Here is a 15,439-nt window from a genome sequence, read left to right as displayed (position 1 = left end):
ATGCAAATGATATGCAGATGAGGATCTGCATAGTAAAACTAGGCGTTGTAAGCTCCATATATGGTTATTTCGGGGAGGAGACGCATGTGCGCACAATCTTCCGCTGACTGGGATTTATAAAGTGAATTCTGCGCAGGTTCTGGCGTACGAACGGTTTTATAAATCTGAATATTTTTTTGCGTACGCCATTTTTGGCTTTCGGGCGCACGTACACTTTTAGTAAGGTTCCTACGCACAGTTTTAGAAATGAGACCCCTGGAGTGGCCTAGCCAGTCTCCAGACCTGAACCCAATAGAAAATCTTTGGAGGGAGCTGAAAGTCCGTATTGCCCAGCGACAGCCCCGAAACCTGAAGGATCTGGAGAAGGTCTGTATGGAGGAGTGGGCCAAAATCCCTGCTGCAGTGTGTGCAAACCTGGTCAAGAACTACAGGAAACGTATGATCCCTGTAATTGCAAACAAATGTTTCCATACCAAGTATTAAGTTCTGCTTTTCTGATGTATCAAATACTTATGTCATGCAATAAAATGCAAATTAATTACTTAAAAATCATACAATGTGATTTTCTGGATTTTTGATTTAGATTCCATCACTCACAGTTGAAGAGTACCTATGATACAAATTACAGACTTGCAGCGTTTATACGCCAGTATAAATATAATTAATTATTATTCATAACGGATTATGAACAATAATTAATCATTTAATTATTTTCAGAATTCACCGTAGCAGAATCAATAGTATGATCATTTTATCAGTTCATCCAATGAACAGAAAGCATAAACAATTATTAACTCTAGGAAATATAATATCTTAAGAAAGAACAATCCCCAGCTAACAGTAAATTCCGAAAATAATCAAGGGTAAAAGCATAGGTAACTTAGATCGAAGTTCAAGACAATAAATTCGTAAGCACATAACACAAGTAATACTTATCTTTTCAAATACAAACAATACTTTATTGATTATATACTAACACATACAACTAATATCTAACACAAACACAAGCACACGCACACATTCATACGAGTTGCAGCAAGAAAAAGAGTGAGGAAAGGATGAGTTTTAAGAGTGAGATGATGAAATCCCAAGTTTCTGTATGCACTTATAAGACATGACCTGAACGAACCATCAAACATTAATTTAACCTTTCTATCGTTTCGTAGGTTATTACATTTATATCAGTACACCAGTTCAGCTTAAGAGTCTGGAGGCAGTACTTGCTTGTCTTTACTTTGGGGATTCCCTTTGTCTGCGTAAAAGGGGTTTCCCGAGTTCGTTCTTGGCTGGTCTCCTCATGCCTGATGTCTGGGGCGGCCCGTCACGTGGTGTGCTGGCGGGTGAATGAAAGTCTTTGTTGAAGCTGGCTTTGCAGAAGAAACGTATCGAAATCTTGCCGCAAAACTTAACTTAGAACCGAGACTCACAACGGAAAAGAAAGGAACTAAGAAAAGAAAGGAAATTGAGACGAGAGTAGATGATGGCTTGAATGAAGCTGTTTAACCCATGTTCTTCTGATCTTGATTTGGGTTCTTTCGTCTGCGCGTTTACATGGTTACTGGTCTGGTTTAAATCTTCATCTCCCGCTGCATTTTTGTTCTGCACTTGTTGAGAGCGAGAACAGAGAGTTTCTTGAGAGAGAACAGAGAGAGAAAGCTTTGTTTTGGGTCTAAGATTTTAAACTCAAGGTTTGTCCCATCTCCTGAAGAGATCGGACCAATTAGACACTGGCTTTATTTGTCTCATCGTAAATCATGCGTTATCTGGGATCTCCTTACTAGCAGAGAGAACAGAGGCTACAGTTTAGCCATCATTAGTATTATAAGAATACGAAACATTTTACACAGATTTAATTCCAGCCATCTTGCTAGTTGTGTTCGCAAGATAACATTGATATGAAACAGTACACACTTTCATTCACACATCTAATAGTTATAACCATTACATGAATTATATGGCCTCTAAGTATATTGTAGTCAAGTCAAGTCAAGTCAAGTTTATTTATATACCGCTTTTCACAACATACATTTACATTTATTCATTTAGCTGACGCTTTTATCCAAAGCGACTTACAATTGCTATATATGTCAGAGGTCGCACGCCTCTGGAGCAACTAGGGGTTAAGTGTCTTGCTCAGGGACACATTGGTGTCTCACAGTGGATTCGAACCCGGGTCTCTCACACCAAAGGCATGTGTCTTATCCATTGCGCCACACCACCACATAGGTTGTATCAAAGCAGCTTCACAGTATTAAATTAAAACAATACATCAATGTTTGTTTCTAGTGGAACGTCCACGTTTGGTAATGCTGATCAATAGTATCATTGTTTGGTAATGCTGATCAATAGTATCATTGATTGATTAATTAAATTAAATATCCACAAATATCCCCAACTGAGCAAGCCATAGGCAACAGTGGCAAGGAACCGAAAAACTCCATCAGGTGACCTAATGGAGAAAAAAAAAACCTTGGGAGAACCCGGGCTCAGTCGGGGGCCAGTTCTCCTCTGGCGTTTATGAACTATAGAGACCGGATTTAACTGTAAGATTAAAAATATTATATGAACGCCTGGCTGAAGAGATGCGTCTTTAATCTAGTTTTAAACTGGGAGAGCGAGTCTGAGCAACGAACAGTATCAGGAAGGCCATTCCAGAGTTTTGGAGCTAAATGTGAAAATGCTCTCCCTCCTTTGGTGGACCTAGATATCCTAGGTATGACCAAAAGCCTAGAATTTAGTGATCTTAAAGAGCGCGATGGATTATAGGGCGATAGAAGATCCGTTAAATAGACTGGAGCTAAGCCGTTTAGGGCTTTATAAGTCAGTAGCAATACCTTGTAATTAATACGGAACTTTATAGGTAACCAATGTAGTGATGATAATATCGGTGTTATATGATCATATTTTCTTGATCTAGTAAGAACTCTAGCGGCAGCATTTTGGACTAACTGTAGCTTGTTTATTGAGGTTGCAGGACAACCGGCTAATAAAGCATTACAGTAATCTAGTCTCGAGGTCATGAATGCATGAACTAACTTTTCTGCATCAGAAACAGATAGCATATTACGTAGCTTAGCAATGTTTCTAAGGTGGAAAAAGGCTGTTCTTGTAACATATGAAATATGATTTTCAAAAGACAGGTTGCAGTCTAATATAACACCCAGGTCTTTTACTGTAGAGGATAAAGTAACAGGACATCCTACTATGTTAAAGTTGTATTGTGAGAGGTTTTGTGGGTGGTTTTTTGAACCGATGATTAGTACCTCTGTCTTGTCTGGATTTAATAAAAGAAAATTACGCGTCATCCAATCTTTTATATCTTTAACACACTCTGTCAATTTGGATAATTTAGCGTTTTCATCTGGCCGTGATGAAATATAGATTTGAGTGTCATCAGCATAACAATGGAAACGAATTCCATATTTCCTTATAATATTTCCAAGTGGCAACATATATATTGAGAATAATAGAGGGCCTAACACAGATCCCTGCGGCACTCCATAGTTTACTGGAGTTATGATCTCCATTTAAATAGACAAAATGGTAGCGGTCAGATAAATATGACCTAAACCAGCTTAATGCTTGTCCTTGAACACCAGTATAATTTTGTAGTCGATCTAAGAGTATTGTATGATCTATAGTATCGAACGCAGCACTAAGATCAAGTAAAACTAATATTGAGATACAGCCTTGGTCAGAAGCTAAAAGTAAATCATTTGTGATTTTAACGAGCGCAGTTTCAGTGCTATGATGCGGCCTGAACCCAGACTGAAACTTTTCATAGGTGTCATTTTCTTGCAAGAAAGAGCCCAGTTGAGCGGACACAACTTTTTCTAGTATTTTAGACATAAAAGGTAGATTTGAAATGGGTCTATAATTTGCTAGATTATGTGGATCTAATTGTGGTTTCTTAATGAGAGGTTTTATAACTGCCAGTTTAAATGTTCTTGGAACATAACCTAAAGATAAAGACGAGTTAATAATATTGAGGAGAGGCTCTTCCACCATAGGTAACACTTCTTTCAATATTTTAGTTGGTATAGGATCTAGTAAACATGTTGTTGTTTTAGATGAAGTGATACGTTTATTTAACTCTTTTTGTTATATAGTTGTAAAGCACTGTAATTGTTCTTGTGGGGTGATAATTGAGGCTGAATTATAAGGCGCGATTGAGGATTGAACGTTTACAATTGTGGTTCTGATGTTTTCTATTTTCTCAGTGAAGAACTTCATGAAATCATTACTACTAAACTGTAACGGAATATTTTGTTCATGAGACATCTGTTTATTTGTTAGTCTAGCCACGGTGTTAAATAAGAACCTAGGATTGTTTTGGTTGTTTTCTATTAGTTTGCGGAGATGCTCAGCCCTGGCCTCTTTTAGGGCCTTTTTATAACGTGACATACCGTCTTTCCATGCGATTCTAAAGACCTCTAAGTTAGTTTTTTTCCATTTACGCTCTAAATTACGGGTTTCTCTCTTTAGAACATGCGTAGTATTGTTGTACCATGGTGCTTTACTTTTCTCTCTGACCTTTTTTAATCTAATGGGTGCAACAATATCCAATGTTCCAGAGAGAATGGTGCTCATAGTGCTAGTTAACTCCTCAAGTTCATCTGTTTGTTTGGGTTCACTGAGCAGCTGAGACAGATAAGATAAGCTATTTGAAAAATTATCTATGGTGGATGGAAGGATTGTTCTGCCTAATCGATAACGCGGCGCAGCATGATATATTACAGGAGTACGTAATATGCAAGTTACCATGTAATGGTCAGTGACATCGTCACTTTGTGGAATGATATCTATATCGGTTGCATCGGTTCCATGCGATATAATTAAATCGAGTGTATGATTAAAACGATGAGTTGGTCCTGTAACGTTTTGCTTGACCCCAAAGGAGTTTAATAAATCTGTAAACGCAGCCCCTAGCGCATCATTTGAATTATCTATGTGGATATTAAAGTCTCCAACAATTAATGCTTTATCGAAATTAACTAATAGGTCTGAGAGAAAATCTGCAAACTCTTTTAGGAAATCAGCGTAAGGCCCAGGCGGTCTATATACGGTAGCCAAGGCTAGAGATAATAGGGATGTTTTTCGAACATCTAAGAGCGTAACATTTAGTACAAGTACTTCAAACTAAATAAACTTATAGCCCGTTTTCTGAGTAACATTGAGAATATCTCTATAGATTGTTGCAACACCGCCGCCACGACCAATCAGACGGGGCTCGTGCTTATAGGAGTATCCTGATGGAGTAGACTCATTTAGACCGAAATAATCATTTGGTTTAAGCCAGGTTTCAGTAAGGCAAAGTACATCGAAGCTATTATCTGTGACTATTTCATTTACAATAACTGCCTTAGGTGTGAGTGATCTAATGTTTAGAAGACCTAGCTTTAGAAATTGTTTTTGATTACTAATAGCAACATTTTCTGGTTTAATAACAATTAGATTTTTTCTAGATCCTGCAGTAGATTTATTATTTGATCTCACTAAACGAGGAATAGACACAGTTTCTATGCAATGTTCAACACTATTTATATCAGTTAAATTGGTGCAGCAGAGACTATGATTTGGACTTTTGGTTACTAGTCAAAAGGTATTTAACATTTTGGAGATGTTATCTGACAGAAGATCCGATCCGAATCTGCTTGGGTGTAAGCCATCAGCACGGTAAAGCCTAGGACGCTCCCAAAACAGATTCCAATTATTTACAAAGAGCAGTTTCTGCTCATTGCACCATGACATTAACCATTCATTTAGCGTGAATAATCTACTAAACTTTTCATGACCTAGTCGGTACGTGGGAAGCGGTCCTGACACAATGATCGTTATTTCAGGCGATGTGCTGCGTACCGTATCGATCAGATTCCTGAAGTCTTTCTTCAGAACTTCCGTCTGGCGCAGCCTGATGTCGTTCACTCCCGTGTGCAGGACCACAGTTCCGACGCGCTCGTTCAGAATCTCGGGAACGCGAGCGGCGATTTCAAAAACACGAGCACCGGGAAAGCAGTGACTATGCACCTTACTTTTATTTAACGTAGCGTGTACGTGTCGAACGATGGAATCGCCGATGATCACAGCATCGCGTTCTGTTTCGCGAAGAGGGGAGAAGCGGTTTTGTGTGGATATCTCGAAAACCGGGAGGGTCGGAGAGAGTTTTCTTGGTCTAGACCTGACTCGCGTCTTCCGCTGCGGAAATATCCAGGCTTCGTGGTGGCGTGTTGGAGCCGGAGTGAACGAGACCATGGCTGATCGCGACCTCGACGCTCGGGACCGATGCTGAGTAACGCACGGAGTAGACGAGGTCGGAATCAGCGGGTTAGTAACGTTAATCTCTGATTTGTGTGCATCGGCGCGTGATGTTTCAAGAGCCAAACGCCGATCTATCAGCTCGGCTTTTCTCACTAAAAGGTCGTGGATCTGGTTCTCAACAGCTTCCAGCTCGGACTGCACCACGTGCAGCTCAAATGTGTCCTCACCTGCACCAAAAGGTAGACTACTTACATCTGATATATTCGCCATTTTAACAGATGGACAGTACGTTAAGTTAGCAACGACGCTACCAGTGATGCTATCAATATTAATACTAATTTATGGCTGAAGTCTTGGATATAATCCGTCTTTTTAGTGGTACGGGTGTAGAGTAGACGCACGATAGGCGAAAAAATGTTTGTTTGTAAATGAGTGCGGAGAAGACGCGTTCAGCCGTGATCCACGGACGTAACCTATAGGAGTATCCAGCATTGGATCACTAGGCTTGAGACGCGTCTGCTCAACAGTCCGCGTTGTAACTATGAGGTGAGGAAAAGTAGAAAATGTTCGTTGTAAGTGAGTTTAAAGAGAAATCAAGAATTATAAATCAATCGATGGAGCTCCAAAGACAACAACGCGTTCAGACACGACGCATGCGCATTCGAAAGAGGCAACAGTAGACAACAAAGAATTATGTTGTTGAAACGATGTTTGATTATAAGTCCACCGAAAATTGTTCTTGAATGATTTTATGTATAGATATAGGTAAAATCTCAGTTCTGTGGTTTGAAAAGATTTTACACCCTGAGGTCATTCAGAGGTCCTTAAGAAAGATGGGGTCTGTTAGTCGCAGGGGTCAGGTGACCTCTCGGTAGGGCCCTGAGTTGTGCCATCTCTGAAACCAATCATTCTTTTAAAAACCCCCTCACATTGACAAGTCCTTCCTGTTCGTTTGGCCATATAAAGTTCTTAGTTGGGGGTTTTCGTTGGCTGGCGGAGACTGGCTGGAGCCTGATTTTATGGCTCTGGGTTGCTGATTTGAGTTTGGAATGTGAAGACTCTTTGTGGGATTATGTATGAACAAAATCACCTAAAAGCTTCAATTGCATTTGGTTCATTCTTGTAGTCGTTACAGACTTCTACATGCTTTGTAAGTGGGAAAACCTGAGAAATCGACAGTGTATCAAATACTTGTTCTCCCCACTGTATTTCTCAAGCTAATATTGAGCTTAAATTGATTTCCTAGGAAGTTCACATATAGTGTAAAAGGCAAACGCTAGAACTTGTGTCTCTAATGTCACAATGAATATGAGAAGAATAGGGATGGGTATTGTTAAGGTTTTAACGGTATTACTACTCTTACCGATACTCCTTATCGATCCGGTACTTTAACGGTATTCTTATCGGTTCTTTTTGTTATATTAAAAAAGGGGAAAAAAATATTTAGAACATAATTAATATTGCTTTATATTCTGAAATGTTAAATATATATAAAAGCAATGCTTTAACAAAACAAATAAAACATGTTATGTAGAAGGGTGCAGGCTTTTGTGTTTTATACAGAAGACATAGGACACCAAAAACAAAGTACAAACACATGTTCAAACAAAAAAAAAGTATACAATAAAACAAATATACAAATTATATACCCAGTGCTTTAATTTTCAGTGAGTTTTCAGGATAGCCTAAAATGGGCTAAAAAGACATCTAATAAAGTCAGATGTAAAATAACAATGCATAGTTTATCATAGATAGATTAAAGCTTATAAAAGCCTAAATTATTCATTCAAGAGCTGCGACTGATTTTCTCTTTGCCTTTTGTTGTTTGATTCACATTAATGGAGCAATCGTCAGCAGGTTTATTAGACTGATGCCTCTTTAAGACCAAATGCAGATCTAATCATACCATATATTTTCTCAAAACCTTTTACGCCCATTTAAGACATAAACTGTATTTAAGTAAATAAACGGTTTACGTGAATCTCCAAGACGGCCTTTTTGACATATTTGTGTGTATATTTGATCGTTTAGATGCGCACACAAAGCCCAAAATATACGTTGCTTGTCTCGTTGCGGTGTGTTTCGGAGCGCGCGTCGCATTTGGAACAGCATCTATTGCATCAATTTTTGTACTTTTAATAGCCTTTTATTATCAAACGCGTCCCGCAGTTTAGCAACAGTATAGACTACATTTTACAACAATCACAGATCGTGCAGATTCTGACGTTACGTTTGGGTTTTAGGGAGAAATGACAGCGCACCGCTGTGAGGGGAAGGAAGTTGCGTTGGAGAGAATGCGGCTTAGTTTTTAATGCCTCAAATATCATCTTTTTTATAATCATTGGAAGCCAAAATCTAAATCTAAAATAAAATTAATTTAATATCAAAGATCTAAAGTGTAACCGTTTGAATGTTCTGTCCTCATGATTCGTCACTCATTAAGCAGGGCTGTTGTGTTGTGCGCGCCGTGGCTCCGCGTGAAAGATCGCTCTCTCTCTCACACACACACACACACACACACACACACACACACACACACACACTCTCTCTCTCTTTAGCAAAAATGCATCACAGACAAATGGTTCAATATTATTATATATAGAAGTGACTGGCGAGATTACATTTGCAAGATAATAATTTCTTAATAGCAATAATAAATGGCACGTGTACTTTCTTAATTCCTCCAGTACCGACAGCAGAACCGATAACGTCCGAGCTTATCGATCCAGCGGTCTTTCAAAATTCAGCACCGGGGCCCGTTTAATACCGGGTTTCGGTACCCATCCCTAGAGAAGAATGAAGCTGATGCTGTGAAAGTGCTGGATTGAGGAGAGTTACTAAAGATCAACAAGAGCCGCACAAATCTGACAGTAGAGCAGGTTATTGATGAAGTGTGGAGGTGATGAGCTTTGATTTCTGTTTTCTCTAGAGTTTCCAGTCTCTCTCAGCTCCTCCTGAATCTACAGACGTAAATGACAATCCCTTCAGTTCTCTCTCCTCTTTTGATGGTGTGAGAGAATCTGTCCGTCAGCTGAGAGACAAACTGGAGGATTTCTGCAAAGAGGAGCTGAAGAAGATCTCTGACAGAGGTAAAGTCCTGGAGATTCTGCTCTCAGAAATGATCCTCCATCATCTCAGATCATGTAGAAGATCATATTAGAAATGTCTTAGAAACGGATGCAGGGATCATTTTCTCTTGACATGATAATCACACTCTTCATGTCTGTTGATTTCCACAGTCACTTTCTCCAACATTGTTCCCAGGACCAGGAAGGACTTCCTACAATGTAAGTCACTGAGAAAACAAGCAGAAAAACTCACTGAGTGTGTTCATGTTCTTCCTGGAGAAGTGAAAGAAAACATGACAGAAGAGTTTTAGAGTTGATCATGTAAATGATGATTTGCTCAGGATATCTGGTAAACTGCACGGAGACACTGATGATATATTGAACATGAAGAGTTCAGATACATTAAAAGATCAGACAGATTCATAATTCCTGATTCTGATGTGTTTTATCTCCATCAGATTCTCATCAACTCAATCTGGATCTGAACACAGTGAATAAATACCTCCGTCTGTCTGAGAAGAACAGAGTGATTACTTACACTTTCCCAGAGATTCAGTCGTATCCTGATCATCCAGACAGATTTGATGTGTATCGTCAGGTGTTGTGTAGAGAGAGTGTGTGTGGACGCTGTTACTGGGAGATTGAGTGGAGTGGAGAATATGGTGTGTGTATATCAGTGTCATATAAGAGCATCAGCAGGAAGGGATCGGGTAACGAGTGTGTGTTTGGATCTAATGATCAGTCCTGGAGTTTGTTCTGCTCTTCCTCCAGATACTCATTCAGACACAATAACATAGAGACTAAACTCCCTGTAGAGTCCATCAGACGTAGAACAGGAGTGTGTGTGGATCACAGTGCAGGAACTCTGTCCTTCTACAGAGTCTCTGACATGATGAGCCTCATCCACACAGTCCAGACCACATTCACTCAACCGCTCTATCCTGGGTTTAGTGTTTATCGTATTGGATCATCAGTGAAACTGTGTTGATGAATCAGGATAGATTGTAGAGAGACTCTACCCATAATGCTTTGAGCTGCATGATAAATCAAGTCTCTTACTTTCTCTTTATTACGTTAATAACATGTTCAGATTATGGTTGAGTAAGCGGCAGGGCCTGAAGTTAACTTTTTTGACCACCAGCCACTGTGGCAGGTGGATTTAAAAATCCACCCGCCACAGTGACTTTTTACCAGAGTTTTTTTTTTTTTTTTTTGGCCTCATAAAAGGTGAAAAAAAGGATTTGCACAAACATTTGTTCTTTAACTTGTAAGAATACACATTTAAGTGCTGTCAAGTTATTAACGAGATCCATACAAGTAATAATAAGTCTTAGAATACAGATATAGACCTAGTGCAGCTCGTAAACAAATCACACGCGGCTGTGTTGATGGCTGGGCAGCTGTTAGTTACAGCGTTCAGGAACCGTTAAGCAGAACTAAATTAATATTGTTATTACTGGTAAAGCTACAGGGTAGGCTACCAGACATTTTCTCACCGGTTCCCAACTCCCAACATCTGTGCAACTGTCATTGTACTGTAGCCTATGTCAGCGTTGCATTATCTCATCTCATCTCACCTACAACAGTTTAATACTTAACTCACACATTCAAACGTAGTCAGAGAAGGGCCTCATCTTTCTCTCCGATCACATATACGTTCCGAAACACTCAAACTGCGCTGCTTTCACAGATGCTTTCTTTACTTCAGTAATGTGCCGCCACATTTTTTAGCTAAAATCCAACGAAATGGCTGACTTCGTTTAAATGTCAAAGAACAACAGTTGCAAAAAAAAAAAAAAAAAACTTTGCAAAGACCCGGCCCCTTTAGTTACTGTTGCTATGTCCCACAAGCTACACCGCGCTCACGCCAAACCATGATCTCACGCAATGAAAAACACATCGCGCAGCAGAGACACTGACAACACGCTGACAGACAGTGGTTACTTTTGATATTAAACAAAGTCTCAACGCTAAAATATGGTCATTTTTAAAGAAATTTAGGCAATACCGTTTTGTGGCTCTGTAATGTGTCATGACAGATCGCTGTGGTGCCTCCGTTAAAGCTGCTCGTGAACCGATCATCTCTTCCTTCTAGTAGCATCAAATAAACATGAATGAACATAAGAAGGAATGTAGTTTTAACTGCGGAAAGATGTCAGTAGGCCTACTCAGTACACTCCGTTTTTTCAAGTTCAAATCCTCCAACGTTGAACTCTCCTGACTGCTTTGTCGGACAAAAAAGGCGGATTCGGCGGATTATGATTGGCCAGATCGCCTGTCAATCAAACTCCCCTTCGGTTGATTCTCATTGGCTACCTGCCAATGTGGCAGGTAGATTGACAGTGTTACCCGCCAATTGCAGAATTCACCCGCATTTGGCGTGTGGTCGGGTGTTAATTTCAGGCCCTGGTAAGCGGTGAGCTTGAAGCTGATATAATATTTCCTGCTAAACTCAATAACAATAATGTTTTGTCTCATTATCTCTAATGTGTGCCTTGTGTAAATATGTATGTGGATGTATATGCGCATATGTACTGTATGAGAGAATGTGTATTTCTTTGCCTTTTTGCTCATTCATGAAAAGTTATATAAAAGGAAACTCCCTGTTTCCAAACATCAATTTCACTTCAGAATGAAAGTACAATGATAGTAGAAATCACTCACACAATGTCAGAACAAAATAAAAATAAAAATAAAAATAAAAGCCCTCCAAAAAGTCACATATAACCTGATTTGTCTATGAATTCAGACAGATATAATAAGGAAACTCTTTTCACACTGTTCTTAGTTGTGTACATTAAATATAGTTGATGTAAGAGCCATATTTCAAATTTCAAAATGTATATTTTCATATTTTTATTACACAAATTTGGTATAATAATTATTGTTGTTAATTATTAATTTACTGTTGAATATATTTCTTTGATTTATATTTTGAGCATGTTCAGTGACGTCTATTTTGTAGCGCATGTAAAAGAGTTTGACACACATGTAATAAGTGCAGACGCACAGAGGGAGAACACAAAGCTTTTGATCGTTTATCATAATATATCCTAGAGGATGGAAAATCTTGAAGTGCATTTTCATTGTTCTTGGTCACTTGGCGCAGCGTAATGGAGGACATTGAATATGGTTGGAAAAGTGGTCGGTTACAGAGTTGGAAAATCCTACCAACAAGAGGATTATTATCTCAAAGCTGCCCTACAAGTCGTGTGAAAGATGTAGAGCTCATGCTTACGAGTGTGAGGAGCACAACAGAAGAAGAGCCAAGTTCATTCAGTCGGTGGAGTTTGTTGATCGCCAAGCAAAGGTAATATCAAACCCACTTTTTGGAGATTTGGATGCTTTGGCAGAGGCTGAAAAACACACCAACAAGTCTTCAAGGAACCAAGCTGAAAAGAGAAGGAAAAAGAAGTTTTGCAACTGACGTCAAACAGGCTGGTGAAACTCAAAAAGACTTGACAATGATGAAGAACAACAGAGCACCAGTTACCAGTGCTTTCACTTAACCTTGTGCGTTCTGTGAGAAAGGCCAAACCTTGGAGCGATGTTATCAGTTTTGGTGATAAGACATATAAAGACAAATTAGACTTGGATTTGGATAAGAAAGAATGGATTTAGCTTTGGATACTTAGTGGAAGGACACTTAAGCAAAGACTGAAACAGAAGAAGCAAATGTCAGTGTCACGTTTTGGTTTGGTTTCATGTTCTTGTTTCGTGTCTGTCATGTGATCCCCTGTTCTAGTCATGTGATCCTGCCATGTGTTCTGTTGTCATTGGTTCATTGTTCACAGGTGTCCCTTGTCTAGTCATTAGTCTTGTGTATTTAAGCCCTCATGTTTGCCATGTGTCTTTGTCAAGTAGTCTTACATGTAACCACTGTTGGTGAGCACCATGTCAATGTTCTTGGTTTGGTCTCGAGTTCATGCAATGCCATTGTTTTATGTTTGATCACATTTTGGGAATAAAGCTGCACTTGGGTTCTCACTTCAAACTTGCCTCCAGTGGGCTTATATTACAGTCTAGGGATGGGCAAATGAAGCCTCATGAAGCACTGATGTCACTGAACAGTCCGACACGCAAAGTGAAGCGTTCACGTGACTGGAAAGAAAGTGAGGCTTCGTTTTTCGTTGATCTCGTGTTTCTCTGAAAACAATACGTGCTCCGGCACGGAGCTTCATGAGAGATTGCGCTGCGTACTTGATACGCACTTTTGAAGCTTCAGTGTCAAATGTAACATCACTATTACAGTCAGCTGTGCTAAAAAACAAAAAAACATCCCATCTCGCTACACTTGACCACACAAAACAAGATTCATGAGAAGGAAATGGTAAAAGTTGAAAAAATTGAATTGATTTGAGAAATGTACCAAAGTGACTGAAAATGTTTTCTGTGTGAATGATATTTTAAATGTTTTGTGTGTGTTTCTACATTCTGCAGACAGAGTTCTGATGTCCCATTGATCAGTCGTACACTTACAGTTTAGAGAATGTTAAGACTCTTTTTAAAAATCAGCCAAAGTACTGAGAAAAAAATACCGTTTTTTACAATTGCTAACAAGCTTTTACTTGAACTTAAAATATTTATTTTTTGTAGAACAATTTTTCTGAATTGTTAAAACACATTTCTTGAAAGCTTCACCAACTTTCTCAAAACCTTAAACACAAAACCAAATCTTTAAACTACTGTAACGGTCACCAGCTGGAGTGCCCTTGAGAGCCACCAGAGGGCACTCCACACCAGACTCATGTTCACTCACAGACTACATCTCCCATCATTCTCTGCCTGTACTCATCAACACTCATTATCACATTCACCTGTAGCTCATCTTCTTGTTTAGTTCACCCCATATAAGCCTGGTTCACCCCTTCACTCACTGTGAAGTTTTGTATGTTGTTGCACTGCATCTCTGAGTGTTTTCCCTGGTTTCCTGTTTCTTGGTTTTTGGATTTATTGTCTGTTCCATGGACTATTCTCTTGCCTCTGACCCCTGCCTGTCTTGTTTTGTTTGTTTGTTTGGACTGCCTACCTGTGTTTTGACCCACTGCCTGTTATTGAATTACGTGTCTGGATTGCCTCTTAATAAAAGCTGCATTTGGATCCTCTACTCTCGTGTCTTGGAGCAGATCGTAACAACTACATTTAACCAATTGCCTCAAAACCATTTTACTCTGTGCTTTCAAATCATATACACAGCCGGTCAATATATAAACACTACAGATCATGCAATAGACACTACATCAAGAAATGGAGAACACAGTGTCCAGAGCATGTAGTTACAAAGAAAAATCTTTATTGTGTATAGTAAACACATTTTACCACGTAAAACTAAATAAAATCACACCCAAGTATGGTGAATATACTGAAACCATGTTACTCTCAAAAAATAAATAATTAAAAATGAGGACGTTTATTCTGCCTCAGGATCATGTCTTAGAGCTGGGTTCTGCCAGAAGACTTCATCTACGTCACAGGCAATGCTAGCATCCAGTGCATCCAGAAATGTGAGAAGATGTTCAGTATTGTATGGCCCCAGGGTTGCATGTGCTTGGAGAATCCCATGATTGCTAATGGCTGCTAAAAGAGTCATTGTTTACTGTGTATGTTGGCCAGTCCAGCCCTGTTCTCTGGCGCTGCGAGCAAATCACTCCGCCCAAGTAGCAGTAGTAATTATATTTTAGAGTAACTAACACAACACTAGGGATAGGTGGTGGTTATTGTAAAAACTGTTGTCCAGCTAACTGTTGCTTAACCATGTTAAAACCAAGATAAAAAAAAAAAAGTATTGTCAAAAATGTGACTGATCACATGACAGGAAATAGCCAACATAAAGGAAGCAGCATGGCAAACAAACAGGGTCTCTGTCAAGACGACCAAAGCTGGATCAAGGAGTTTCTTTTAAGGACTTTCCTTTCCAGCAAACCCCATCACTTTCACTGGATTATCACTACAGCTGGACTGTATATACACCGCTGGACACTTACACATTGGGACTTACAGCACACAAGGACTCTTGAGGGCTGTTTTATGGTATGGGACCAATGGACTCTATGCTTTTAACAGCCTAAGGCTTCTATGTTGTATTGTGTTGGTTTAAGTTCCTTGTAGAAATT

The 15,439-nt window shown here is 39.3% G+C and overlaps 1 protein-coding gene across 1 annotated transcript in view; it reads left to right on the top strand.

The window, feature by feature from the left end:
* The window catches only part of LOC307164958 (tripartite motif-containing protein 16-like), a 44,969-nt gene extending 32,969 nt beyond the window's left edge, over positions 1-12,000 (top strand). Inside the window, exons 4-6 of the mRNA XM_079882194.1 lie at positions 9,188-9,347; positions 9,498-9,545; positions 9,785-12,000. Coding sequence (XP_079738320.1) covers positions 9,188-9,347; positions 9,498-9,545; positions 9,785-10,314 — 738 coding nt within the window. The 3' untranslated portion in view covers positions 10,315-12,000. The remainder of the gene's footprint in view (positions 1-9,187; positions 9,348-9,497; positions 9,546-9,784) is intronic.
* Positions 12,001-15,439: the final 3,439 nt, after the last annotated feature.

This window comes from Squalius cephalus (genome assembly GCF_949319135.1).
Source record: "Squalius cephalus genome assembly, chromosome: 9".
Classification (NCBI taxonomy): Eukaryota; Metazoa; Chordata; class Actinopteri; order Cypriniformes; family Leuciscidae; genus Squalius; species Squalius cephalus.
Note: the sequence above shows the minus strand (reverse complement) of the source record. Positions and strands in the feature narration are given on the sequence as shown.